This window comes from Aptenodytes forsteri, unplaced genomic scaffold, assembly GCF_000699145.1.
Source record: "Aptenodytes forsteri isolate BGI_AS27 unplaced genomic scaffold, ASM69914v1 Scaffold241, whole genome shotgun sequence".
Taxonomy (NCBI): domain Eukaryota; kingdom Metazoa; phylum Chordata; class Aves; order Sphenisciformes; family Spheniscidae; genus Aptenodytes; species Aptenodytes forsteri.
Genome location: NW_008795252.1, coordinates 6,265,516 through 6,291,809, shown reverse-complemented (window position 1 = coordinate 6,291,809; position 26,294 = coordinate 6,265,516). Strand labels below are relative to the sequence as shown.

At 39.6% G+C, this 26,294-nt stretch overlaps 1 protein-coding gene across 1 annotated transcript in view; it reads left to right on the top strand.

Annotated features, from left to right (window-relative positions):
* The first annotated feature begins 11,061 nt into the window (after window positions 1–11,061).
* The window catches only part of LOC103898680 (solute carrier organic anion transporter family member 1C1-like), a 20,877-nt gene continuing 5,644 nt past the window's right edge, over window positions 11,062–26,294 (top strand). Inside the window, exons 1-10 of the mRNA XM_009279001.1 lie at window positions 11,062–11,172; window positions 11,799–11,940; window positions 12,051–12,183; window positions 13,650–13,780; window positions 13,999–14,145; window positions 18,725–18,823; window positions 19,882–20,118; window positions 21,288–21,452; window positions 22,827–23,022; window positions 25,930–26,095. Of these exons, the coding sequence (XP_009277276.1) occupies window positions 11,062–11,172; window positions 11,799–11,940; window positions 12,051–12,183; window positions 13,650–13,780; window positions 13,999–14,145; window positions 18,725–18,823; window positions 19,882–20,118; window positions 21,288–21,452; window positions 22,827–23,022; window positions 25,930–26,095 (1,527 nt within the window). The remainder of the gene's footprint in view (window positions 11,173–11,798; window positions 11,941–12,050; window positions 12,184–13,649; window positions 13,781–13,998; window positions 14,146–18,724; window positions 18,824–19,881; window positions 20,119–21,287; window positions 21,453–22,826; window positions 23,023–25,929; window positions 26,096–26,294) is intronic.

Below are 26,294 nucleotides of genomic sequence, written 5' to 3'. Positions count from 1 at the left end.
ATAGACAGACAACTTGTATTGTTTATGCACTCATTTATTTTTCAAGCATTACAATTTAACAGAGGGAGTCTACTAAGGGATTTCTTCATTTTAATTCTTTTTATGTAGGAGTCTGGCTTCTGAAATCCTGTCCTGGGTGCTAAAGAAGTTATTTCTAAATTCAAATATACCAAACGCAGAACTACTCATTTTTTCTAACTTTCTCTGTTAATTTATCTTGCTATGTTTTCAGGTCAGACAAGGCCTGAGCAATAGAGGTTGGATATAGTAATGGACTTTCCTCACAATCAGAGACTTTTAGGTCCAGTCTAGTTTTTTCCTCTATTAATTAACAAAGGCATTGGTATGTAGAGAAAAGCTTAGATTTCTCCAAATCTCATTTCTGTATGAACTTTATGAACTTGCTACTAGAACCGTCCATGGCAGCAGAGAGTGATATTGTTAAAAAAGACTTATGACTTCAGTAAATGTCTAGAGAGATGAAGAGTGTGGTAGGTGTGGGAGAGCTGTTTTGCTTCAGTACTATAGGTTGATAAATCCCGAAGAAATCCATATCCCACAGAAAGCCCTTCCGCCATGTATTTAGGTGGCTTTAATACTAAGGGTTGAGCTATTGCAATCATTCAGTGTAGCTGGTATGATTGGTACCTTTCCCCACTGCCACTTTTCTGATACGTGTCTTTTCACAGCGTATGTCACACCAAGTAAAGAGGAGTCTATACCGGGCTGCAGTTCAGTCAGTCTTCCAGATGCGGAGGAGACTAATAGGGAATTACTCTGCAAAATTCAAGGGCCCGAATGCCCCAAAATGACTGCTGAGCCGTCAATGCTCATTTGCATGTTTATTATCACAAACTCACTAAACAATATCTTCTTTAAGTGAAGTGACAGGAAGAGAGAGCACCAAGGTTAGTCTGCATGTGCCTGTAGTTTAAAGAATGAAACAAGAAGGAGAAGAGGTACCAAGAGGGTCTGTTTAGCCTGCGTTTGCATGGAAAGGGATCCTTACTCAATGTTTACGTACTGTAGGATGGCAGGCAGAAGACAGGAGTTGCTGTGGGAATCAGACCTTAGGTGGCCAGGCAGCAGCCAAGGATTAATACCTGCGCATTACATTTAGCAAGTGCAATGTGTGCTGGAATAATCCCGTGATCCAGACAACTCTATGGAAAGAAATGGTGCATCAGCCTAGACTATCACGTAAATTGTAATAATGTGCTTGGCAACCTTTTTCTTTTTGCTTTTGATTTTATAATCAAGTACATACCTCTGTCCCTCACTAGAGGCTTTGTCAGATGCCAGTGTGTCCTGCAGCGAGATGAGTTGGCCTCGGTCCCCTCGGACTTGCAGCACCGGTGGGATCCTCTGTAGCTCCAGTGCGACCTGGGCTTTGCTTGAGAAGAAAAACTACTTCCCAAGAGTTTTGGGCTGGCAGGTAACACCCTCTGTGATAAGAGTGTTCCTTGTGGTAACTAGAAAGGGAGGGCAATAAGCAGAGGGTGCTGCAGCTGATGTCCCCAGCATTGCCACCGCGGCAGGGGGAAGAGTGTCTGGTGCATCTGGCTCAGGTGTAACAATTGTACCGCAAGCTGCAAATGGGAACCCCCGGGCTATAAAAGGGGATTTAAACTACTGCCTGTTTATAAAGTGCTCATGCTGGAGAACGTAGGCAGTGACGGTAACGAACAGATGGGAACAATTTAGTGTCCTAGGCCTCTAACCCTAGTTCTAATTGAGTTGGTTTAGTGCTTCTGAGTTTATAAATTGAGTACAGTAAATAAATTACATTCTCTACCACCAATAAAAGATTATTTCTTGGCACATATTTATTAATGTTTGTCAAGTCTAATTTTAAAATATAGATGGCATGGCTTCCATTACTTCTCTGGAGATTGTTTTATACTCTGTTAATTATACTGTCTTGGAACTTTTCCCAGTATGTCACAGACACCCTGTTGTGTTCGTTTTTTCTTTTAATATAGAGTTTCTCATCCAATTTAATATTCATTTTCTCTCTTTGATTTTTTTACATTCTTCAGATATTTACTTGTGTCAAGCTCCCTAAGGTAAGCCTGTACCTTCCCTATGTACTGAGCACCTTATGATTTGTCCCAGGAATGCACAAAATTTGTGTGATGATCATCAAATGAACACCCTTTTGTTCTGAAAACTGGTTCATGACTGGCATATTGCTTTATTGCCTTGAAAAAGGTCTTCCAGTATTGCTTTAACCAAAGTCTTCCTACATTTTGACACTGTATGAATTTTTTACCTTTGAGATTTTTCTATAATTTGTGCCATTTACAAAACAAAAAGCAAAGAACCATTTTTTGTAAACTGTGTTGTCATTGACCCTGTGTAACTGAATGTCAGAAACTTGTTTTAGAGACTCCTATTTTTGCTTTTCAGAACCTCCAAAGCCAACAGCAAAAAAAAAAAAGAAACATGGGTCACCATGCTGCTGCCTGGAGTGGAACACCAAAATAGTGAGCATACTGCCTTTTTAATGTTTACAACTATATCACCGATGCTACCTATGACTTTTCTTACAGATTGTAGAGGAAGATAACTTTACATTCCTTAGCAGAAGAAAGAAATTCCCATTGAGTGTTTGCCTGAGATTATACTGCATAACAGTTTTAGTGATAGTTCACAATATGTTTGCTTTAGATACTCCTCATGTAAAAAACCCAACTCCCTCAAAACCAATTACTGTAACTAATGCCTAAAAAATCCTTAATGCATCATTTCATTAAAAACCAAAACTCTACATAAAATATTGTTTCAAAAAGTAGCTGTGAGAAAAGCAGCCTTCCTTGGAACTGCAAGGAGAAATACCGATCTGGGGGGAAATTAGGACATGTTTTCCTTGAAGCTTCCCACCTCTAGCACTTTTTAAGTGAAAGCACAAAGTTTGTAAGTTTTCTTTAATGACTTTTAAAACATCATTTAGTAGTTAAAAAAAAAACCTAAGTTGCATAAGTAATAATAGTCTTGCATATAAAAGTACTTTAAGGTTTCTTCATATTTAAAAAAAGTGAAGGTAAGTTTATAGCATCCTAATGTACAAACAAATCAGTATTGAGATGTTCCTCCTATGTTTCCCACCAGGGACAGAGTGAAAACTGTTTGAGAATTAGCAATACTATAAGTTGTTATTGTACTTTTGAATGCAAGAGCTAGCTAGCACTTAAACACCAACCACTTTGATAGACAAAAGCTGTGCAGGTCCATCATAATGCTCAGAAGAGTTCTCCCTACGACTTTGGTCAAATTTACTGGAATCCAGGGGATTTGCACTGCTTTTGCCAGCAGAGAATTTCTCCTGTGCTTTTAGGTTATCATCCACAGGGAGATGAGACTGAAAATGCACTCCTTGTGCAGACATGTTACTGGAAGTGCCCAGAGTTAACTATTTACAAGCGGAGGGTTTCTCTCCACTGGCAGTCTGCTCATGAAGCACAACCGCACTTCGTGATCCTCCCCCCTGGTGCACGGAGGCTCGCTCCTGCTTGCCCTCTGGCTCAGGCACATTTTACACCCCCACAGAGCTGGCACAGGCAGTGGGTAGCTCCTACTCTGAGCTGGAGCTTAAAGAGGTCAGCAGAGATCTTGGCCTGAGAAATATATCAGTACTGACATATTTGAAGATGAATTCTTTTGGGTTGTATTCCACTGTGGAGCTGCTTGTTTACTTTCTTTTAATACAAACTCTCTGCGGCAAAAAAGGACTGTGATTTTTAGAAGCTAAATTTCCCTGTCAGTTTATGAGGTTCATGTTTCATACAGCTTGCACACAAGATACTTGTAAAAGGTGATTTCCAATGGCATACGTTGAGGGTGGGCACCCCTCTTCTGAAGGTTGTCAGTGGTAGTTAGATTTCTCCTTTGCAGCTTCAAAAGCATCCTAAGTAAGTTTGTTTGGGCTATTCAAACCCCATGATGTTTTATTTATAAGTGTAGAGTGCATCTAAACAACAATTCCTTTATTCAGGTTAAAGCATTGATCCAGCATGTGCTGGAGATTCAGGCTGGAAGTCATGCATTAACACTGACAAAAACTTGATTTTTTTGAGATACCCTTTTCTTTTTCAGAAGACTAATTAATTCAAGCACAAATTATATCTAAATTCAAAGGCACTTGCAGCCCGTCTTACCAAGAAATGATATGACTTGAAATAATTTATGTCTATTCCTCCAAGGTTAATAGTATTGTTTCCCATATGAGCACACACTTAATATCTGTCTTACAGTTTGAAGAGATCAGTAACACTCCTCCTCTACTACTACTATTATTATTTGAGGTTTTACTTATGAGTACTCAGTGGGGCCCTATCCTTGGGGAGAAAATTCCCTTACTGCAGAGTTAGATTGCACCAATTTTGCAGGAGGCCTGTGAGCAGTTGCCAAATTAAGTTTTACAGGAAAAAATTCTCATAGAAGAGCACTCTGAAATTATTTTACCACTTGTATCTTTGTCTTTTATTAATTCTCTTTGGGACCTAAAGAAGCTGGAATTATTAAAATAAGATCACATGATAGGTTAGCATAGCAACCCCAAATCCTCTGTGCACCTTTCCAGAGGTGAAAAATTGGTGTCAAGAAAAAGACTGAACACCTTATGTACAAATCATGCTTCTAAAAGCTTTTTTCTTTTTGAAGCAGAGGATTAACTTTTTTTTCCCCTTCTTCTTTCACATCTTGTTCTTCCATGTTTCAGCAGTAGTAGGGAACAATCTATCAGAATTTGCATTCCTCCTCCCTCTGCTACTACTTACTCCTGAGGAAACCCACGATGTGACTTGCACACCGAGCTCCCTGAGCCTTGGTCTTGCAGCCACGTCAGCCCTGACATGGCATCACCACGTGATCTTTTGGCTGCCGGCTTGGCACTTAGGATTGTGCCGCTTCGGGCTCGGGCTCTAGTAGGGAACAATCTATCAGAATTTGCATTCCTCCTCCCTCTGCTACTACTTACTCCTGAGGAAACCCACGATGTGACTTGCACACCGAGCTCCCTGAGCCTTGGTCTTGCAGCCACGTCAGCCCTGACATGGCATCACCACGTGATCTTTTGGCTGCCGGCTTGGCACTTAGGATTGTGCCGCTTCGGGCTGGGGCTCTGTTTGGCAGTAAAGCTCAATCAGTGCAACCGAGCGCAACTAAAGCAATGACAAGCGTGTTCCCCTTGCACAACGCTTCCTCTGCTGATGAACAAGACGCAGCTCCGAATGGGCAGCCTCCTGAGCAGGAGCTGCCATCTGGTTTACCTCTGCATGGCAGGAGGCCAAGCCTAAAACTTCTGCAGTTTCTTAAGTGACTGCCACACAAAATAACCTTCTGGAGAAACGAGCCGGCTGAGCACGGGAACGCACACCCGCTCGGTCTGAATGTCCTTACTTGTCCTCAGCCACAGAATACCTTGCACCCGTTTGATGTGGTTCATAACACACCGAGGGCGTTGATGTGCACGGGGACATCGTGTCCTGCTTTAGGAACATGGCTGGTGGTGCTACGCAGTGCAGCACCCGGCCAGGCTCGGGAGGCAGCTCTCTCCACTAGAGCTGTTTTTGAGTTTCCATGCTACCACGGGCCTTGCAGAACAGGTTCCCAGTGGGCAAGGCCAATGTACAGACAGTTGTCAGGCTGGTGGTTGACACAACAGCCCACACTGTGACTCGTGAAGAGGCACTGATATGTGCTCCTGATGCTGCTCTCTGCCAACCTGTGCCAGTGGGCTGGCCGGGATCCGGCAGCTGCAGCTTGCCTCTCCAGGACTGCCCTTCCATAACAAGAGCCTTTTTCCTCATCTGTTAGCCACTGCCACATTACAACTGAGTTGCACAGACAGGCATGATGGCAAATGCTGTCACAGACACTGGAGCTCAGTTTACAAAAGGTACGAAAGACTATTTTTATGGGAGCGCTGAAGTCTTTTATGGTGGGATTCATCTCTCCTGACTTTCTGTTATCAAAAACTGATCTTGCTGTCTAGCCTTCTTTCAGCCATATCGGGAGCGCTGAAGTCTTTTATGGTGGGATTCATCTCTCCTGACTTTCTCTTGTTAAAAACTGATCTTGCTGTCTAGCCTTCTTTCACAGCCATATCTGGAGTTCATTTCATCTCATACCTAAAGTAACTATCTAAAATAGATCAGACAACTCACACCTTTGGAAATGCTTCTTTTTCCTCCTCGGACTATAAAGAGAAACTGATTGAGTGGCTCATCTGAAAGTGTCTGCACCGAATCCATGCAATGCTGCGTCGTAAGTGGATCCTACCATCTGTGTGCGACGATCACGAGAAGTGTCATGCCCTCTATAGATAAACTTCTTTGTATTCAACTTTAAAATACATTTATCGAAGTGCTGATGGGATTTTTCTGGGTGTCTCATTTTGAGAACTGTGCCTCCTCTTCTGATAGACAATGGGCTTGCAGTTACCTTTCCAACAGACTTCTGTTCTTCCACCTGGTTGCAGGCTGACAGCAATGATAAATAGTGGACCCACTGCTAATGTTCATATATGTTTTTCCTCAAACTTTGCAATATCATCATAGTTAAAAGCAGTTCAAATGCAGGTTTTAATATATGTAAATTTGAAATTGTCAGATGAAGCAAATTCTGATTTATTCTAGTGATACTCTGGTGAATGAACCGAAGCATTTTGAAGATTTGAAAAAAAAATAATAATTAAGGTATTAAGAGCTAGGCAAAGATAACTCTTCTTCACCTAAATAGAAGTATGAGAATGGATCAGTTTATCTGAAGAATAGGTTTGATTGCATTTCCTGTATTCTGAATTCTTTTAAGAGAAAGAAAGTTTCAATACGTACATTCTTCCCTTGTGTTAAAACTAAATTAATTAAACAAGAAGTTAGCATTTAAAGACTAATGCAGGAACATTGCAATTAAAACCATTATAGAAAATAACATTTTCCTGTGTTGCATATATTCTTGCTAAATGGTAGAAATGAGCTGTGTTTTGATTTGCTCACTGAGTATCTATCTGGTGACAGCATAGAGCCCCACTGGCAAAATAGAAAAATAGAATCTTTAAATAAAGACCCATAATAAATCAATAAATATATAATCATCACAGTAAAATTTGTAAAATTCTGTCAATAAAATCCAATAGCAAGTGTAAATATGGCAGATAAAATGATTGTCTGCAGTTAACTACCAAGCTTCAGGGGAAAGTGAGAACATCTGGTGACAGCATAGAGCCCCACTGGCAAAATAGAAAAATAGAATCTTTAAATAAAGACCCATAATAAATCAATAAATATATAATCATCACAGTAAAATTTGTAAAATTCTGTCAATAAAATCCAATAGCAAGTGTAAATATGGCAGATAAAATGATTGTCTGCAGTTAACTACCAAGCTTCAGGGGAAAGTGAGAACTTTCATATTTATGGATTTAGCAAGTTTATTTCTTTTAGCTTTCATGACTAAATAATACATTTCCATGTATTTCATTGAGTTAATTTAATCTTTAGCAAATCTCTTAATGTATTTTTATACAGAATAAGCTAATCAAGGCTTTTTAATACAGACTTTGTCAAAGTTTCTATTTCAGGAGTTTACCTTTCGCTGGAAAGAAAGGGGATGGTGGGACAATGTTTTTTCCTTCTGGGGTTCCTGAAGTTATTGGAGTAATAAAACTCTTTTTTCTACATTTAGAAATCACTAGAATGGTCCTTTAATTAGATGTGAATCTGATTTTGTAATTAAAGTTTCCGCAAAAACGAACACCGTGCTGTTACATGCAGCCAGGTGACCAAAAACTCTTTCTTGAGTTCTATCTATGTTGATAGAATGCCTGGAATGACTTCTGGGTCAGAATCTTTCCTTGCGCTGGAGAGTTCTGCTCTAGAGAAGACGCGGATTAGGTGGGTTTGCACTCTGTATGTGCCCTGTTAGACGTGAGAGCTGATTTTCTACTTGTGGTTGCTTAGGACATGAGAGCTGGGCTAGCTGTAGGTAATATGCCAACTCTTTTTATTTGGCCAGTCGGTAGTCAGCTTGGAGGGATATCTGTGTAATCCCACATCTCCTGCTGGCACCTGCAGGAGCTGCTTGTGGTTGTGTTAATTAATCCTGGTTTATTAATATGCAGGGGGTCTGATGGGAGGCTGTGATTTCCTGAGGGCATCCGCTTCTCTTTAGATCTCCACGAGGGTTGCCCTCCTGCACCTCTGCATTGGGGTTGTGTCAGAGGGCCCATACCAAAACCTGGCAGATGTCAATATGCAATTCATGCCCTTTGAGGAACTAAGTCACCCCTTAGTATCTCTGCTGACCCTCATTAAAGGCACCAAGAAGTGCAAGTTACTGAGGCTGCAGGTAAGATGCTTGGAAAAACTGAGCTTGCTCTCTCAGGGCTCTTGTATGTGAGCCAAGCCACTCCATGGCTGTTGGGTGGATGGTAGGTACTCCCCTTTGGAGTGGTGCTTAAAGCAGCTTTAGTGTTTAGACTTCAGGAAAAAAAAAAAAAGAGTGAAGAAAACAAGTTGTTCCTCCTGGGAGAGGCTGGCACCACTGGCATGCTGGTAGGTAGGCTGCCAAAATAATGACAACACAAGAAACCTGCCTTCTTTTGCAAAGCTTTTGCATCAGTGATTGTGGGAAAGTTTTGCAATCACCGTAAGAAGGAAATCCAAGGTTTAAAAAAAACACTTCTTGGAGTAGGCAGCGCTTTTGCTGTGACGTTGCGCTGGCTTCAAGCCTGAAAGCCCTAGGGCACGGGAAAGAAACAGCCTGACAGCGCAGTGACAAAAAGTAAGTTCTCTCTCTCTCTGCCTCTCACTGTCTCTCCCCACTCTCCCTTCCCGCTTCTTTCCATTTGTTTGTTTGTTTGTTTGTTTAATTGTTAGGTGCTAGTGCAGGACAGACTGCTTTTGTACATCTCAGTGTCACTAAACTTGAAAGAGATTATGTAAAGTGAAAAGGTACAATTCTGCAAATTAGATTTTTTTTTTTAAAGGATAAGCACTGTGGACAGTGGGATGTTTTATCCCTCCGTACAAAAACTATTCATTACCATTAATTCATTTTTCAAAATTGTCATAAATTAAATCTTGTATTATTTTTCTTGCTTCATTTAATTTTAAATACCACTGCTGTCAATGATTCACTGATTTGCCAAAGTTCAGATGTTTATAAAGTGGTTATGGAAAATGTTATTGTTTCATTAGGCGTAAGAGAAGTGTTTATACAGTTTAACATTTTCTATAAGTTTAAGGTAGATTATTAGGCTGGCAGCATAACATTAAATACTGTGAAAAGAAAACCATGTCACTGATTTAAATACTGTTTATTTAACAGAGTCAGATGTTTCACAAAGTTAATCATCAGCAACACACAAATCAATACAGAATGTATTTGCTTTAGAGAACCCTGTCTTTCAGCTCCCAACCTGTAAAGATTGGGGTAAATCTGAATTCACCATACTTTAATTATCTATAAATTCTTTTTTCAATGTTTTTTGATTTGTGAGCTGCAGAAGACAGTCTAAGGAAGGTTAGGTCCCTTTAGAAACTTCATATGTGGATCACTCCGAAATATACATGTGTTTGCTTTTCATAGTCACTTTTGGTGGATCCTACTGGAGTAGGATTTGGAACTGAAAACTACAGAATTTAAGTTAGAGTGCTTATGTGGCTTTGTATCTCTTTATTAGACATTAGTGCCTATTCACACTCATTAGGAGTAACTTTTGGGGGCTATTGGGTTGCTAAGAGAGTGTTGCCCTTTCTGGGCATGGTTGGACATTTCTCAGGGAGTCCAGGTTGCTCCTCGGCATCTTGCTTGGAAGAACTGAGCTCTCCAGAGAAACAGAGCAACCTTTGCGGGTTAGCCCAGGACCCTGCCACAGCCCTACTGCCCCTGGTGTTGAAAATCCCTCAAGACACTTAAACGGCCTCCGCACATGGGTCAGCTGGCCTCTGGGGCCTGCAGGAGGTGAACTTTGAGAACTTCCCAGAGGAATTAAACAGAGTGGGATATCTAAGATCCCAGTGTCTTGGGGGGGAAATGTTACAGGACGATTTCTTGACCTATGTTCCTCTATATTCCTCTAATACATGTGCCAATGTATAGTGGAGCTAACTAATTGATTGTCAGTTTTCCAGCAGAGGAACCTGGCAATAGCTCTTTTTGACTTGTTATTGTTCCAGAACTCTCTGTATTAGCTGGTTTCCCCTGGTCAGCTTAATCTACACCAACCAATTTTGCTAAGATGACTCCTTATATCAGAGCCAATTTTTAAACGGAAAACTGTGGCAGTCTCATTAAAATAGCTACATTTATCAACTGTCTTGCAGGAACTTGTGGAGACTTGTGGACTTAAAGATAATCATTATTAGTTTCTTTTAATCAGTGCCCTCTTTTTCCCTAATACACCTTTACCTACCATATCTCTTACCCTATTTTCTCCTCAGTCATCGTTCGTGGTCTGATTCTACAAACATTTATCCAATAAATAACGTTACTCATAGGAATGTTGGCAGAATGGTACAGAGTAGTGTTCAGTATTTCTGCAAATTCATAGATTACACAGTTAGAGAAAATCCTCATAAATATAATATCAGGAGCCTACTGGATCATACCAGAGGTCCATTTAGCCTGGAACAGTGATCAAAAGTGGGTATCTAAAAGAGAATATAAGAATTGGTTCAAGCATGGTGAAGATGTTTCTCTGACATACTCTCCTAGCCTCCAGCTGCCTAGGGACTGTCCTCCTCTACAAAGGTTTCTAAAAACTGTCAGCAAGTTGCCTCTAAATTTTCTATCTACCCAAGAAGGTCCTGAAGTCTTTTAGAAAGCAGATTTCACAAAGCAGGTGCACCAATCCTTAATTCATTACAATGACACTTTGAACACTCTTTAACATCCTTCCTGAGAAAAGGTGTCCATGTGTAGACGTCTCAAGTAGTGTCTCACCATCTAGTATGTCTGAAAAACATTGGAACCTTTATTCTTATGCAAACAATAGTTAATCATAGTGATATTTTCCAAACAGGAAGACCTACATATCAGATGTGGAGGAGGAAAACCATGGACAGGCCAATCATTGCTGGCCAACTTAAAGACAAGTCACTCTTCCAGGACAGTGATGGCAGCGCAGTTCCTGCCAAAGGCGTGTGCCATAATTGTTCAAAGCTAAAGGTATGGAGAGGAGCCCTCACCACATATTTTCTCTGGAATATTGAAAATGACAATTTGAAGTTCTATCAAAATTCAGTTAGTTCTGTATGACACTGTTTGACACTACATGTGTTGGAAACAACACTCTAGGTTGTGATTCCAAGCACACAGAAGTCAATAAATGTGTTCAGCAGTTAAAAAGAGAGGCCATATTTTACTAACGAATCATTCAGAGGTGTGCTATAGTCATAGTGGTAGTTGCAACTATATCTTTTTATCCACGTTTTTTAGAACAGGAGAAGTAGGAGTAATAAGACATGCTGTAATAATAGTACCAGTAATGAACAACTTTATGCTGCAAGTTTTCCCTAAGGAAGGAAACAGCTAAAACAATATGTGGTAGAAAAGTAGAAGGTGCACACAGTCAATGTCAACTTTCTTTTTCTTTGCAGTAGAAGAGGCTTTGGAGGCCATCCTGAAAGAGGAAGTAAAATCTTCTGTTTTAATGAAAACAATAGGGAAAATCTCTTCACAGACAGTTAGAAAGCAAAGCATTTGATTTTTGTGTTTCTTGAGTAGGTTGCTCAGGCATCCAGCCATGAAGAAAAAATTGTTTCTTTGCAAACTCAATTATTTTCTCTCTTCAGATATTTCTTGGAGCTCTAGCTTTTTCCTTTTTTGCCAAAGGATTTTCTGGAAGCTACATGAAGAGCATGTCCAGTCAAATTGAAAGGAGATTTGAAATCTCATCATCAATTGTTGGCATTATTGATGGCAGCTTTGAGATAGGTATGTGTACTTTCTTTGAAAGTGGATAAATACTGCTTCTTAATAAATTTTTCCCCTAAAAAAAAAATCTCTTTTTGTAATCTTACTGGTTCTCTTTTCTGTTGATTCAGGTAACTTAATGGTAATGGTGTTGGTGAGCTACCTGGGACCACGAGTTCATCGACCAAAAGTAATTGCTGTTGGATGTCTCATCATGTCCTTAGGAGCATTTTTGTCAGTGATGCCTCAGTTCCTAATGGGACGGTAAATATGGAGAGTTTTCACATTGTGCTCTAATTGAATTTGACCATATGATGTGTTTTTTAATCATACAGCTGAGTTAAAAGCTTGACAATAGTAGTTTCTTCCAGATACCAGGAAGGTTTTAATAGGTGGATTTTGTAGTATTGACTTTCTGATTTCCTCTCTGAAAGCTTACCTCTTTCTACAGGTAAGTAAGAGAGAAACCTCAGGTTTCTACAGAACTTATCCATAATTAGGGGTAAAGTGGGTTGAATTTTTCACCTGGGATGGATATATATATAGATACGGGGTTTTTTTTAAGCTGTTCTCCTTTTTTTTTTTTATACTTAAATGAACTGTAATAAGATCTTGATGGAAACGGTGTCTTTCTCCATGGTGGCTATTCATGCTAAGCTCTTTAAATTTATGAAGATTTGTATCTATCTCCACTGAACTCAGGGAGAGTTAAATCTCTAAATACCCCTTCACGTCTAAGCTTTAGTGCTTACATAGTTGTCAGAAGCTGTTCATACCTCTCCAATCCTTCAGCGTCCTTACTGAATAATAGTTGAAAATAAAACCCCTCTGTCCCTCAAAAATTAGAATTTATTTGTGCACCTTCTTTAGTTCCAAGACCAATACCTTTGATAAGGAGGGTATGGAAAAAATTATATCTGGGAACCATGGTATGGAAAGTGGACACAATCACTACTCTGCTTGGGAACCTGCACTGCAGGGGACAGCACAGGCCAGAAGCAGAGCTATGGAAATCTCTGATTTAACTCAAACTCATAGCCAAGTTCTGAAAATTACCCATTCTCCACAACACTGAGCAAAACCCAGTGGCCATGGGGACCTCACTGTCATCCATCACAACATTAAAGGTTACCATGTGATTGCACAGTCAGAGGGAATATCTGCTCTCCATTTATCTCAATGCAGCATAAATGTACTCAAGCTGGCTTCAATTTACTTAGCAGATTTGCTGTAGTAGCTGGCTGCCTAAATACAGACAAACAGGCACATGTGCTTTGCAGCCTGTGTTAATCTCTTTATAGACACAGATAGGTTACTACTAGATCCTTAGCTAGCTAATTTTAAACTAGGACAGAAATGTCTATGTTATACCTCTGTCACATAGGTAAGAAACCGGTGCCAGTATGGAAAAACATCAGCACTGTTGAATGTAGGCAGATGTGGATGGACTCTGTCTCTGTCCTTCAGTCTAAAGAATGATCTCTTAAGCCCTGGAAGCAGCTTTTTTGCTCTTTAGCTTAAGAAAATATTGGCATTAGAATGGTCAGAGCATTTTGAAAAAGGTATGAAGATACCTATATTTTTTTAAGCGAAAGCACTGGAAATGGGTTGCCCCTCTGCTTTGCCTGCATGTAACAAGAATGAGCATGTAGGAACACAAGGCTCATACACAATTCCTGCAAAGCAGAGTCTTTCATGTGTTAGTTGTATTTTACATAGTTGTTTTCCAGTTATAATTATGAAAGGATAACTGTTACTGTGGTCAACTCCTCTACGAGTGTATCAGCTTGCTCCCCAGCATCGTCTGAGGGCCATCCAGTCACAGATGCTACAGAAACACCCAGCACAATGAAAAATTTTGGTAAGCAAAAACTCTGATGCTGGGTTCCCTTCTTCTGCTTGCCCCCATTTTATACACCCTCTTTTACTGGAATGCAGTAAAACCCCTTTTAGAAACCATGATATATACAAACTCACCCTATAATGACTGTAAAAACCCATATTTTATGTTATTTTTCTGCTGCAATAAAGTATTGTCAGAATTATGTTCACAGAAATGTAAATGTTTATGGCCTGCAGGATGTGAGAAAACAACAAATTCCTATCTGTGGCTCTTTGTGTTGATGGGGAACCTTTTACGTGGAATTGGGGAAGCACCAGTTATGCCACTGGGGGTTTCATATATTGATGATTTTTCTAAAGAAGAAAACTCAGCATTTTACATAGGTAATATGCAAATGAATGATTTTTATGCTACATATTCTTTTCTTTAACATTTCTATAGCCAAGCAAATACTCACCAAAAAAATCTGTCTGCTCTATTCTGGATAATTTTGAGTTGTACAGAGACAAAAAAACAATGCAAAAGAGATCTCGTGTTTATTTTTGAAGGATATTTCCCAGATGCTCCTTTCGCTTTCCCCAAGTGGCTTCTGCTACATGTGCCAGTTTTCTCTGTGATGAAGAGAAGCATAATCAAATACTCATTTCTTCAAAGTAAGAAGTCATGTCTGTCTTATCTGGCATATCATCTTCAGTACCACAGCTTCAGAGGATAAAATTCTTCCTAATCACTGTTTCACAGAGAAGAGAATGTTCTTTAATGTAAGGATCAGTAATGTAATCACAGTAATGTAAATGTGTTTCAGAAGTTTTTCCCTGACTTTTTGAATTTTACATGCAGCACACTTCCTGATGAAAGCTTTTTAAAGTCACTAGTTACCGAAGGAAAAACCAAACCCTTGCCAGGGTGTTGTAACAAATCCCTTCTAATTGGGATTTTGTTGTTGTTGTTTTGATGGAAGATAGCCTATTGCTCAAGATAGAAAGACTTACACCCAAGCTAATTGATTTATTGTCGAACTGATTTAATAGCATGGAGTGTTTGTGTGGCTGAGGGAGGTCAAAACTGCTGCCTGAAGTAAACTTGGTGAAGTTGAAGTGGTCATAAAGATAGTAAGACACAGTTTCAGAAAGAGCTCAGTATGTAATGCTACAGGGTAAGGCCATTGCAAATGTCTTAATTTGGGGATGAGGAAATCTGCAGGTTGAAGAAAACAGAAGTATTGTGAAGGGAGCTGACAAAAACAAAAGTTCCACTCAGCAGTTATCCAAAATATTTGTAATCGCCTCTGAGCTTCTGATTAAAGGTATTTTAAAAATTTCAGCTGAAATTTTTTCTTGTCAGAATCTGATCTGGGAGAGATTGCAACGGGTTGGGTACTATTAGGGAAGTAAGATTAAAAATATAAAGTAGACACAGAGAATAGTATGGATTCAACCAAAATGAAAATTTGTTTGGGTCATGCAAGTGAAATAAAGTATTTCCTTTATAGAGTATTAAAATATTTCATTTTAACGTTCTGAATAGCAATTTTCAGTCTTATTCCAGTTTGATGGACTGACCCAATTTGCAAAAAAAGTGAATGTTGAAATAGTCTTTTCCATAGAGCTGAAATTCCTTTTCTTGATCAACTTCAATTCTTTTCTATATCTCATTTTTTTATCAGTTGACTGAATCAATTTATGATCAGTGTTTTTGTAAAAACAAAAATATGTTGAAATAGTCTTTTCCATAGAGCTGAAATTCCTTTTCTTGATCAACTTCAATTCTTTTCTATATCTCATTTTTTTATCAGTTGACTGAATCAATTTATGATCAGTGTTTTTGTAAAATACAAAAATATTGTCCTATAATAAAAAAAGTCAGTCAAGCCTTGCTGATGAATTTTGACTGTTGATCTCGTTATTTGACCCTGAGCAAGAAGTTTCACCTTCCTGTCTCTCCTTTTTCTCCTGCCCTTTGGCAGAGTTGTAGTGCAAACGGCAATTGACAGCAATAAAATCGGAGTTGCCATAAGAAGGAACAGAAAAGGAAAAATTAGCGGTTTTGTTAAGCTGTCTTACAGAATTTAGTAGAGGATGGTAGTTTTTCTGTACAACTCTATGACAGGAAATTGATTTTTTTTTTCCAGGAAATTCTATAGTTTTCAGACTGAGTTTTACAGAACATTTTTAATTTATGTAGTTCTACCAGGCCATCGGCGTGGTCCTGAGGTGGTACAATGCACTGTACACCACATACAGTCCTGAAAAGCTGTTCTGCTTGGGGTCACTACTCAGTATGACTGTAAGTTATAGCGATCTGACCCTCTGTGTCTACATGCAATTGGCATTTGTCAAAAGACAGTAATACCAGGATCTCAGTGGTTTGCTTTGTTCTGTGAGGAGCCTTTGGTGGAGCGACCTTTGAGGCCAACTGCTCTGACTGAGAGGCTATTTCATAAATACTCCCCCATGCTAAGCGCTTAGTTTATTCAGGTATTTTATGGTCTTCAGATGTTTCGCTTCTGTTTAGGTGCCTATAGAAGAGTTGCCAACATACATATGAGGATTTCTCCTATACTAATAAGCTTTCAGTAGCCAATTTTTAAAATGAATTTCTGATTTTGTTTGAAACTGAATGCTGGCATGGTTATTTAATGGCAGTAGCCATCAGACTTATCACGTAAGAGGAATAATAGACTATTAAAGATATTTAATGAAGAGTACTTCACTTCCATGGATTTCTCACCAAAGCAGAGGCTTTGAATGAATGAAATTTCATCACTGAGTTGAGCACTAGCATATAATCTTGTATCTATTGAACCTATGGCTTCAGTAGAAACATATTTGAGGCCAATGTATGTTGTAAATCTTAATATCTGTTACATGGGAAATTACTCATCAGTACAAGGGCTTGGCTGAGCTATGTCAATATGCAGCAGCTGATTAACTGATAAGTCTGCATGATTTACTGTCTGTGGTTTAGTCTGTTTATTAATTACAAAGAATAAATATTACAAAGGAAAAATATGCTAAGAAAATATCTCAGTGAACTTATTTGGTTTTGTTTTATCACAATACAAGCATATTATCTTAGTGAAGTTATTCTTGAATTTAAAGGGTATGCAAGTGTGAAATTTAATTTAAAAACTATATATATGCAAAATTATTTCAAATATAGTTTCTGAAAGAAATATACTGCATACAATATACAAGGCCATTGGTATGGGTGTGCTGTTTTTTATCTGCTTATTTTAGAAATTTGCTGCTGAGTATTTGAACTTTGGAGATGAGCTTGCATAGTTCTGAGTAGTAAGTTCTGCTTTAGCCTCACTGATGAATAAACATAAAGAGCTAATTCCTGGCTTCTAGTGTCAAAATTCTGCCTCTACAGCAGTCAGTACTTTTGGAAGCATCAGAATTTAGTCTAAAAGGCCAGATCTTCTGATGAAGTAAAATGAGAGAACTAAATGAAAACAATATGCAATTGGAACAATAAAGCAAAGATGAAAAATGATATGGTTAAATTATGCTGTAAGAATTTATTACAGAAGTCCTTGATCATAAGCTGAGCAATCACTATATTCAGAAGAGAGTTTGCAAAACCAACAGGAGAAAAATCTCTGCAGTAGAACAACACAGTAGGATTTACAGAGCATAGTGATGAATGTTGGCAAGAACTGCCAGGCACTTGGTCAGGAATTCCTTTTTTTCTAATAGCATTTAGCCTTCTGCAACTTCAAACAGCTCCCAGGTGGCAGTTCCATGCTAGAATTCAGAAATCCGAATCACTGAACTGTTTTTGTAACTGTTACCCCCTCACAACTAAACTTCAACCAATCAACACAAGTGACAAGAGAATGTGAGGACCTATGCTTGAATTATTTCGAGGATATTTTTGTTTTATGTTGATTGCCAGCAGTGGTCACCAAAATCAAATTGCGCTGTTTTTACATACCCAGTCAGCAAAATGCAGTCCTAGCTTCCTAGGTTTCTGCTAGCCTTCACAGCTTATTAATTTGCTCCTAGGGGCATCCCACCTTCTTCTGATCCCATGTTATCTCCTTTGTAAGCAGAGACAGAGCAGGAAATGGAAGCCCCAGTGAGGCCAGTAGCAAAACTGAAAGCTGCTTTTAAAGAGGTCATTACTTGATCACTAGATTTCTTGATTTTTTTTACAGCTGCATAAGTGCGGATTAATACAACAGTTAGCTGATTTGCTCATTCTGGTGCTGAATGAATCAACAAAGATTCTGTCTAATGAACTTTGATCACACACAGGGACACTTATATCTCCTTGTTGCCTATTGAAAATACTCTCAGGGTCCTGTATCTAATTCCATGTCCACGCACTTTTATTGTCCCTGTCATCCTAAAGTGACTCCGGACTGCAAAGATGCGCTTCTTACATGCACATCATCAGATCAACTACTGCTACTTAAAATTAAACTAGGGACCTGAACACATAGTACAGGGAAAAGTCCCGACTTCTACAATGACAGAACATCATGCAAGCGGTAAATAGGGTTGCAGGTAGATTTATGATACCTTCAACAGGCCTAGAGTTGTATGTTCATTAGTTAACTGCCACAAGCTGAACAATGCAACTACAAAAATCTGAGGAGAGAAATAGGGAGGGGGAGGGATAAAAATCATTGCAATGTTATTCTCTTTCTCCCTGTTCCTTCCAAGATACCAATCTTGCCAATGAAATGCATGGGGGTGTCCACATGAGACTGCGCTCGCTTCGGCAAAGCCCTGTGCGGGTGAAGGAGCCTGCTTCCACATCACAGCTAGCGTGTTGGCAGCTTACGGCTTATTTTCTTGCTGCTCAGAAGCTTCCCATTAGACATCCCATAACGGCCTGTGCCCCTCTTCTGTCTCCTCCTTCCTCTCTCCTTTTCTTGCCCTCAGAGAAGAAAGTGTGCCTGTCCGCGCAGCGTTTTGCTCACTCTTCTGTGCTACCTCCCTTCTCTTACAGGCCTGGTGAGATCCTCGGGCATGTTTGGGCCGACCCTGGGCTTCCTGCTGGGATCTTTCTGTGCCAGCCTCTGGGTTGACATTGGTGTTGTGGATATCGGTAAGAGACTGTGGGGTGGTGCATTAACGGAGAAGATGGCTGTGTATAGGAACCTGCATGCCAAGAAGCACCTTCCCAGCTTACTACTCCAAAAAGGGGGGCTATCTAGAGAGTTTTTCCTACTCAAAAGCTGGTGTTATTTACATTTTAATATCTGCAGCATTGTAGTGTGACTGGAATAGCCCTTGATGCAAGACCCCTACCCCCACTGCAGAAAAATTTTGCACCTCTTTTTATGCTTGCACACGCTCTTGTTGCACCCTTGCTGCACAGCTGAGAACAAATGAGCAAATGAAAGGCCATCCCCACATTGAGGGAACGGTGAAAGGCCTTTGCTCATGGACAGGCCATCCCCACATTGAGGGAACGGTGAAATTTTTGAAAATTGCTCATTTTGCCTTTCAACACTTGGCAAAAATTATGTTCTCTTAAAAAGCATGCAGAAAAGATTCATATGAAAACTCATTTCATTGTTCAAATCACTTCAAGTCTCTAATCCTAGGGAAAATTTGAGGAACTTCAAGGAAAAACTGTTAAGTTTGGGGATGGAAGAAGGAGGGGACAGTGGGAAATTGAGAAAGGGAGGTTCTTTTTGGGTGGTGAAGGGCCCTCTTGCCACTCATTCCCACAGAAAGTGTTGGAAGATTGTGGCAAGGAAATGCCACCATGGGTCTAAATGGAGACATCTATTTTTGACTGCATGGGACTGGTTTAGAATCATAGAATCATTAAGGTTGGAAAAGACCTCTAAGATCATTGAGTCCAACCGTCAACCCAACACCACCAGGCCCACTGAACCATGTCCCTAAGCGCCGCATCTACACGTCTTTTAAATGCTTCCAGGGATGGGGACTCAACCACTTCCCTGGGCAGCCTGGTCCAATGTTTAACCACTCTTTCAGTAAAGAAATTTGACACAAGCTGCATTTCAATTCTTCATATGAAACATAAATCACCTCTGTTCTGGTCTTTAAATAATCTATATAAGGATACCTATAGTAGGTTTAATTGCTCTGCATGATATTTAATCTATTTTCCTGTCTTTCTGTATTTTATAGATGCCATCAGCATAAATCCTAAGGATACCCGTTGGGTTGGTGCCTGGTGGCTTGGATTGCTTATCTGTGGAGCAGTCAACTTCATTGCTTCATTGCCTTTCTGGTTTCTGCCTTACTCCTTACCAAAAGAAGGAGAGAATGAAAACCTGAAGATTAGTCATTTGCCTTTTCAAGGAGATCACTGTAAAATAGACCCCCCAGCTCAGCCACAGTTAAAGTTCTCAGAGGCAGTAAAAGGTGAAAGATTATTGCCCAAATGTTTGCATGTGAATTCTCTCTCCTGGGTTCATTCTGAGTTAAACATGGATTTGCACAACCCTCAGCAAAATACTTATTTCTGCAGTGGAAATGATGGACAAAAATGCTGTCTTTAATTTGTAGTATTATAATTACATGCTAAGAGTGTGTTTCAGTCCTCTCCTTATGTCAGACAGCTGGAAAAAGCTCATGCTGTTGCTTTGAGCACCAGAGATTCTCAGTTCAACACAGTATTTGTCATATGATGTATTACAGCTATAATCCTATGATTATGAAGGAAGAGGGGGGGAAAACATCCCATCCCTCATTAATGACCAATCCGCAGCTGGCAGGTTACTGTTTCACTGAGGACAACGTATGGGAGGGAAACGTGGGGCTAAGTACTACATTAGCTGTTGGAGGGATTTCACTGGATTCATAGCTCCTGTGTATAAGCTCAGTGATGCTAAATTAACCTCGTATAGGCAATATCAGACCCAACTACCCATTGCTGGACTCCCCCAAGGGTTTTATTCGTATGTATGTATGCATGTGCACACCTTAGTGGCTATGGCAGATGTGTTTTGAACTCTCATCTTTTAGGCAAGTGTGCCAACAAACAGACTACAGGCTAAATGCAGGTTTTTGTCTTCACTTTAATTTCATGGACTTAGATACTCTAATTAAGGGTCTCAGGAAAGGTTCCAGCCTTTTTCTGGGTCAGATGCTCCCTTTCTCTGAATATCAGCCTCATGTGGGGCTCTCGTGTGGTTTGTGAAGGCTCCTGCTTTAGGCACCAAACTTTTCACTTGGTACATTATAGAGAGTCTTAATGCTCCTCTAGGGACACTCTCCTGTACAGGCATTGAGAATCAGTGTTGCAAACCTTAGTGCCTTTGATGAATAGTCCTGTGTCACACAAGATAATCTAGGATTTCTGATTCCCAATTCAGCATCCACTGTGCCATTCAGCCTTGCTGCTCCTCTAAGTCATGTGTTGGCAGTGAGGAAAACTCTCACTTGAGCAAGCATATGTTTTGATAGGCAAAGAATTATAACCTGCAATACAGCCAGTAATTAAACCAAAGTTAGTTTTATTATCTAAAGGATGTCAGAACAACTCTTCTCTGTGTTTAGCAGGGTGTACAGCATATACCTCTCCATTGCAGATTTCTTCCCAGCTCTGAAGAAGCTGTTTGGAAATCCAATTTTTCTGGTGTACATCTTTCTCACTATTCTGCAGTACAATTCTCTTGTTGGGTTGATAACCTATGAGACAAAGTTTATGGAGCAGCAATTTAATGTATCAGTGGCAAGAGCCATCTTTCTAATTGGTAGGTACCTGTCCTTCTTTTAAATTCCAGTGTCAAAAAGGAAGCTTTCCTTTGTTATTTTGCCTTCCTTTTTAGGAGGAGCTTCTGTGAACTTTTTTGGTTAAAAAAAAGTATGTAGTGGTTTATTAATTTTCCTACCATGTTTTGAAAATGACTGTTAATTTTAGTGTTAATTTTCCTGGTGTTCCTAATTTAGTGAGCTAGAGTATTGTCAGAACTGGGTGGATTTTTTAGGGGGCTGAAGTTTTTTTCAGAGTGAGATTTGGGTTATGAATGTGTTTCTTTTCATGAACAAAAGCACACATAAACTGCAACTAAGTAACAACTAAAAGAAAAAAAACATTTAATTTAGAAAATGTTTAATGAAATGTGTGGTTTTCCTTTTCAGAATAACATCTCGATATAAATGTTCTTCCATTTTGATTACAAATACAAATTTTATAAGCAATAAGAAACCAAAATGTAAAATTGTGAGCGATTTCATTCAGCTCAAAGCTCTTTTTCTGTTTGCCAGTTCCTTCAGAAATAAGTTCTCTGTAGTGTTCTACAAAAAAAAGAATGCTGAAATTATAATCTTACAGTGATTAATATGGTCTCATAACCTGGCAAGAAAATCAGGGTATTTGAGGTCGTTGCAGAATTGATATTCCATTACTTTAATCTGAAGGCACTCTGCTTTGCTGTGGGTCAGGTACAAATGTGGGAAGAACTTTCATTTTCCTATCTTTTTTTGGATGCAGGGAAAGTTTTACAAAAACTACATGACCAAAAAAACCAACCAAACAAAAAAACACACAGAGAAAGGCAAACCCCTCACAATAAAACCTTGTAAAAGCTCTCTATTTAACATGTAAATATTAGGGCTGGAGTTTGTGAAATGCTGAATGGATTAAATCTAAATGCAAATTTTTCCATGATTCACTCTCAGAGTAAAATAGAATCCAATGCAAAACCAGACACTACTTCCTTTCATGTTCCATTTTGGAGATGATACTTTTTTTTTGTAACTTTCAGAAAGTTTAATGTTTTATTTTAGACGAGGAAGTGCCCATGTGCTAAGACATTTATCTCATTTACTCCAGTTTCTAACAGGCACCTGTATAGGTTTTATTATGTCAGTATACATACAAACAGCAGTATGGTAAAAAGGTAGGAAATATTGCAGAACCAAGCTTTTTAAAGTCATAACATGAAAGAAAATGAGGAATTAAGCAAAATTACTTAAAGGTAATAAAAAGTTTTAGAATCTCAAAGGATCAGTCCGAAAATAGGTCAGTATCTAATATTTTGGAAACTGCTACAACCAGATATTTATTCTAAAAAGGGTCAATGCAAGTGACAGCAGTTAACATTTTTATTACCTTCTATTTGCAGGTGTGATACTTTTACCCATCACAATCCTGGGGATGTTTCTAGGAGGCTTTCTGATCAAGAAATTCAAACTTCACATAACTGAAATGGCAAAGTTTGCATGCATCACCTTTATAGTAGCATATTTGTTAAACCTCTTGTACTTTACGTGCAGTTGTGAGGTGCTCCAGGTGGCTGGTTTGACAGTGCCCTACGCTGGGTTTGTATCCCCTTGGGTTTGTGTTGGTTGTGTCATTTGTCATGGTTGCTTCCTGCCCCGTGCCGAACGTGGTGCACGCACCTGTATTCCTCTACTCTCACAAACTAATCTGGGTTTGTAATCTCATCGGGGCTACAAACCTTCTACTCTAGAAAACATTTTGATTTGAATTTGGATGAGTTCTGAAACGTGTATTCTCTGTTGATTTACTGTAGCATATTGCTATATCCTTTTGCATAAAAAAAAAAAGTGTGTCTGTTTAAAGACAACAAATTTTTGTTGAAATTGACCTGTATTAGGTCATCTGCTAGTGTCAATCTGTGTGGTTTCAGCTACTGTGATTATATCATTTTACCGCTCCCGTGGTAGTGATACACACAAGAAAATCCTAGGTTTTGAGATAGACTTGTCAGGCTGAAATGATACCTAGTGTTGGGGATGGGCAGAATATCCTGATTTTGTTTTTCAAATTTCATTTAAACTGGACATTTCTTTTTCTAAATTATTTATTGCTGGATATTGACAATATACCTCTATATTCTGGCGAATTGCTAATTAAGATGAAATTTATCACAGGCAAATTAAATTTTTATATTCTATTTCAGAGCTTTAATTTAAAGCCGGTCTCATCCTACCATGTAGGGAGTGGGATGTAAAAAAAGTGTTGAAAGTGGCTTCCCCATAGTCCCCCAACGGCCTTGCCTCTAGAAGGGACCATCTTCTAGATCAGCAGTTATCAACCTGCATGGGGAGTTATCAGCCTCCCTTGGTATCTGGAGCTGCTGACCTGCCTGCGTCCGTTTTCTCAGCTGGGAGGTAGAAAGTGGTCATGTCAGGAGTGTGTGCTGCCCAAACAGACGTTCCCCCTCCCTTACCAGGACCATGGTCATGCTTTCCTGAGAACGTTTTGCTGATTCTAGCAGCCTGCCACAATTGCCTACTGTTTAAATTTAGCTCAGTCTGGTCCAACAAATTTCAAGGGATTTTAAAGGATTAAACTGAATCCAGTAGGGCTTGCTAGATTTTCACTTCAGACAGAAACTCAGTCCTGCGTTTTTTGAAACTGAGCCTATGTTCAGGGAAATATTGAAGTTGTTTTGGCAAACCTGACACCCAGTTCAACTTTGAGGTTAGTTACATAAAAGATGTCAGAGGTTTGTGCAGTGGAGATAACTCTGGTTGAGTGCAACATCGGATACTGTAGAGTTGTGGTTTAACCCAGCAGGCAGCTAAACACCCCACAGCCATTCGCTCCCTCCCCCCCCATCCCCAGTGGGATGGGGGAGAGAATCGGGGGAAAAAGAAAAAGAGTAAAATTCGTGGGTTGAGATAAAGACAGTTTAATAGCACAGGAAAGGAAGGGAAAATAATAATGATAATAATAATGATAAAAGAATATACAAAACAAGTGATGCACAGTGCAATTGCTCACCACCCGCCAACCAATGCCCAGCCAGTTCCTGAGCAGCGGTTACCACCCCCCAGCCAACTCACCCCAGTTTATATACTGAGCATGACGTCATATGTTATGGAATACACCTTTGGCCAGTTTGGGTGAGCTGTCCTGGCTGTGCCCCCTCCCAGCTTCTCGCTGGCAGAGCATAAGAGGCTGAAAAGTCCTTGACTAGTGTAAGCACTGCCTAGCAACAACTAAAACATCAGTGTGTTATCAACATTATTCTCATGCTAAATCCAAAACACAGCACTGTACCAGCTACTAGGAAGGAAATTAACTCTATCCCAGCTGAAACCAGGACAAGAGTGAATTAAAAATAAGCAGAAACATCAAGACAGCAAATACTGAAAGAGCAATTACAGTTTATCCAGGAGAACTGAGACTGGAGAATTTAGCATGTGCTAGGATTGTTCTGGTTAAGCAACTCACATACTGTTTTACCCGTTTAACAATTTGTAGTTTGAAGATGAGCAACAGCCTAACGAGGGCTAAACCCCCCAGTTACTTTCCCTTCTAGAAGACTTAGGAGAAATGTAGCCCCCTTGAGGTGTGTTTTGGATTGAGGGGTAAGGAGGAGGAAAAGGCAAATTTTGAACACTTTTTCCTTTATAGTGTGAGTGACTTCAAAACAGGGGTGATTTGTAAATGATGGACTCCTAACACTTTCTGAAAATTGAGCCCTGCTACCATGCCCTCAGAGTCGCTGGCCACTTTTTAAATTCTGAATTCTAGTTGTCATCTACTTAGTTTAACTCGTTGGGGCCTGATTTTGATGTTTCTTACAGAAATTTTGGTAAAAGTGGAAGCTATGGAAGTCCATGATAATATACAACAAGAAATGAGATCTGATAAGAAATGGGGCTCAAGCCTGTTCCAGGTGCAGGGCTGCTGCTGCTGCATACAGTCAGAGCTGAGACAGAAGCAGCACTTCTCACTCAGACTCATGCAACTTTCATTACCACTGACCAGCTCTGATCCAGTGAAAAAAATGTCAAGGACATCTTGCTGCTGTAGTTTTATGGAGTTTTATGTCACCACTTCTAGCACCCAGATATGGTATGATATCTACTGCTAAGGAAAAGCATGGCCAGTCTACAAGTGATAAGAGATTCTAGGTGTGATTTTCTTTTTCTTGGGTTGAGCTTTCAAATGAAAAAGTAATACCAAATATTCCCTCCCAGTCAAGAATACCTAGTTTGCGGGTTCCACGGCTTTTCAGCAACAAGCCATAAAAATGTTAATGCTTGATGAAAAATCTCAAGAGAGCTTTGGTTTAGCTGAAATTAGCTTAGTCTCCATATGACAACTTCACAGTCCATTGGATGGTAGCAGATACCTGTCCATGTTGATTGCTTCACTTTCTTCACGTTTTTCCTGCCTACTCCCTGATGTTTTGTTTGATTATATAATTCAACTAAATAGTTCTTTTATTTCTTTCTGTTTTCCTCCAGATTAAAGCATCTTTCCTCCCCCAAAAACAGCTTCATGGCCAGTTGCAATGCTGACTGCAGCTGCAAGCTGGATCAGTGGGACCCTGTATGTGGGGATAATGGGATCACTTACATGACGGCCTGCTTTGCGGGATGCAAATCATCAACCGGGATGGGAAAGAATATGGTAAATATATAGGTGGATAGATGATTATTTAGTAAGGCCTGTTGCAATAGGACAAGGGGTAATGGTTTTAAACTAAAAGAAGGTAGATTCAGACTAGATATAAGGAAGACATTTTTTATGCTGAGGGTGGTGAAACACTGGAACAGGTTGCCCAGAGAGGTGGTGGATGCCCCATCCCTGGAAACATTCAAGGTCAGGT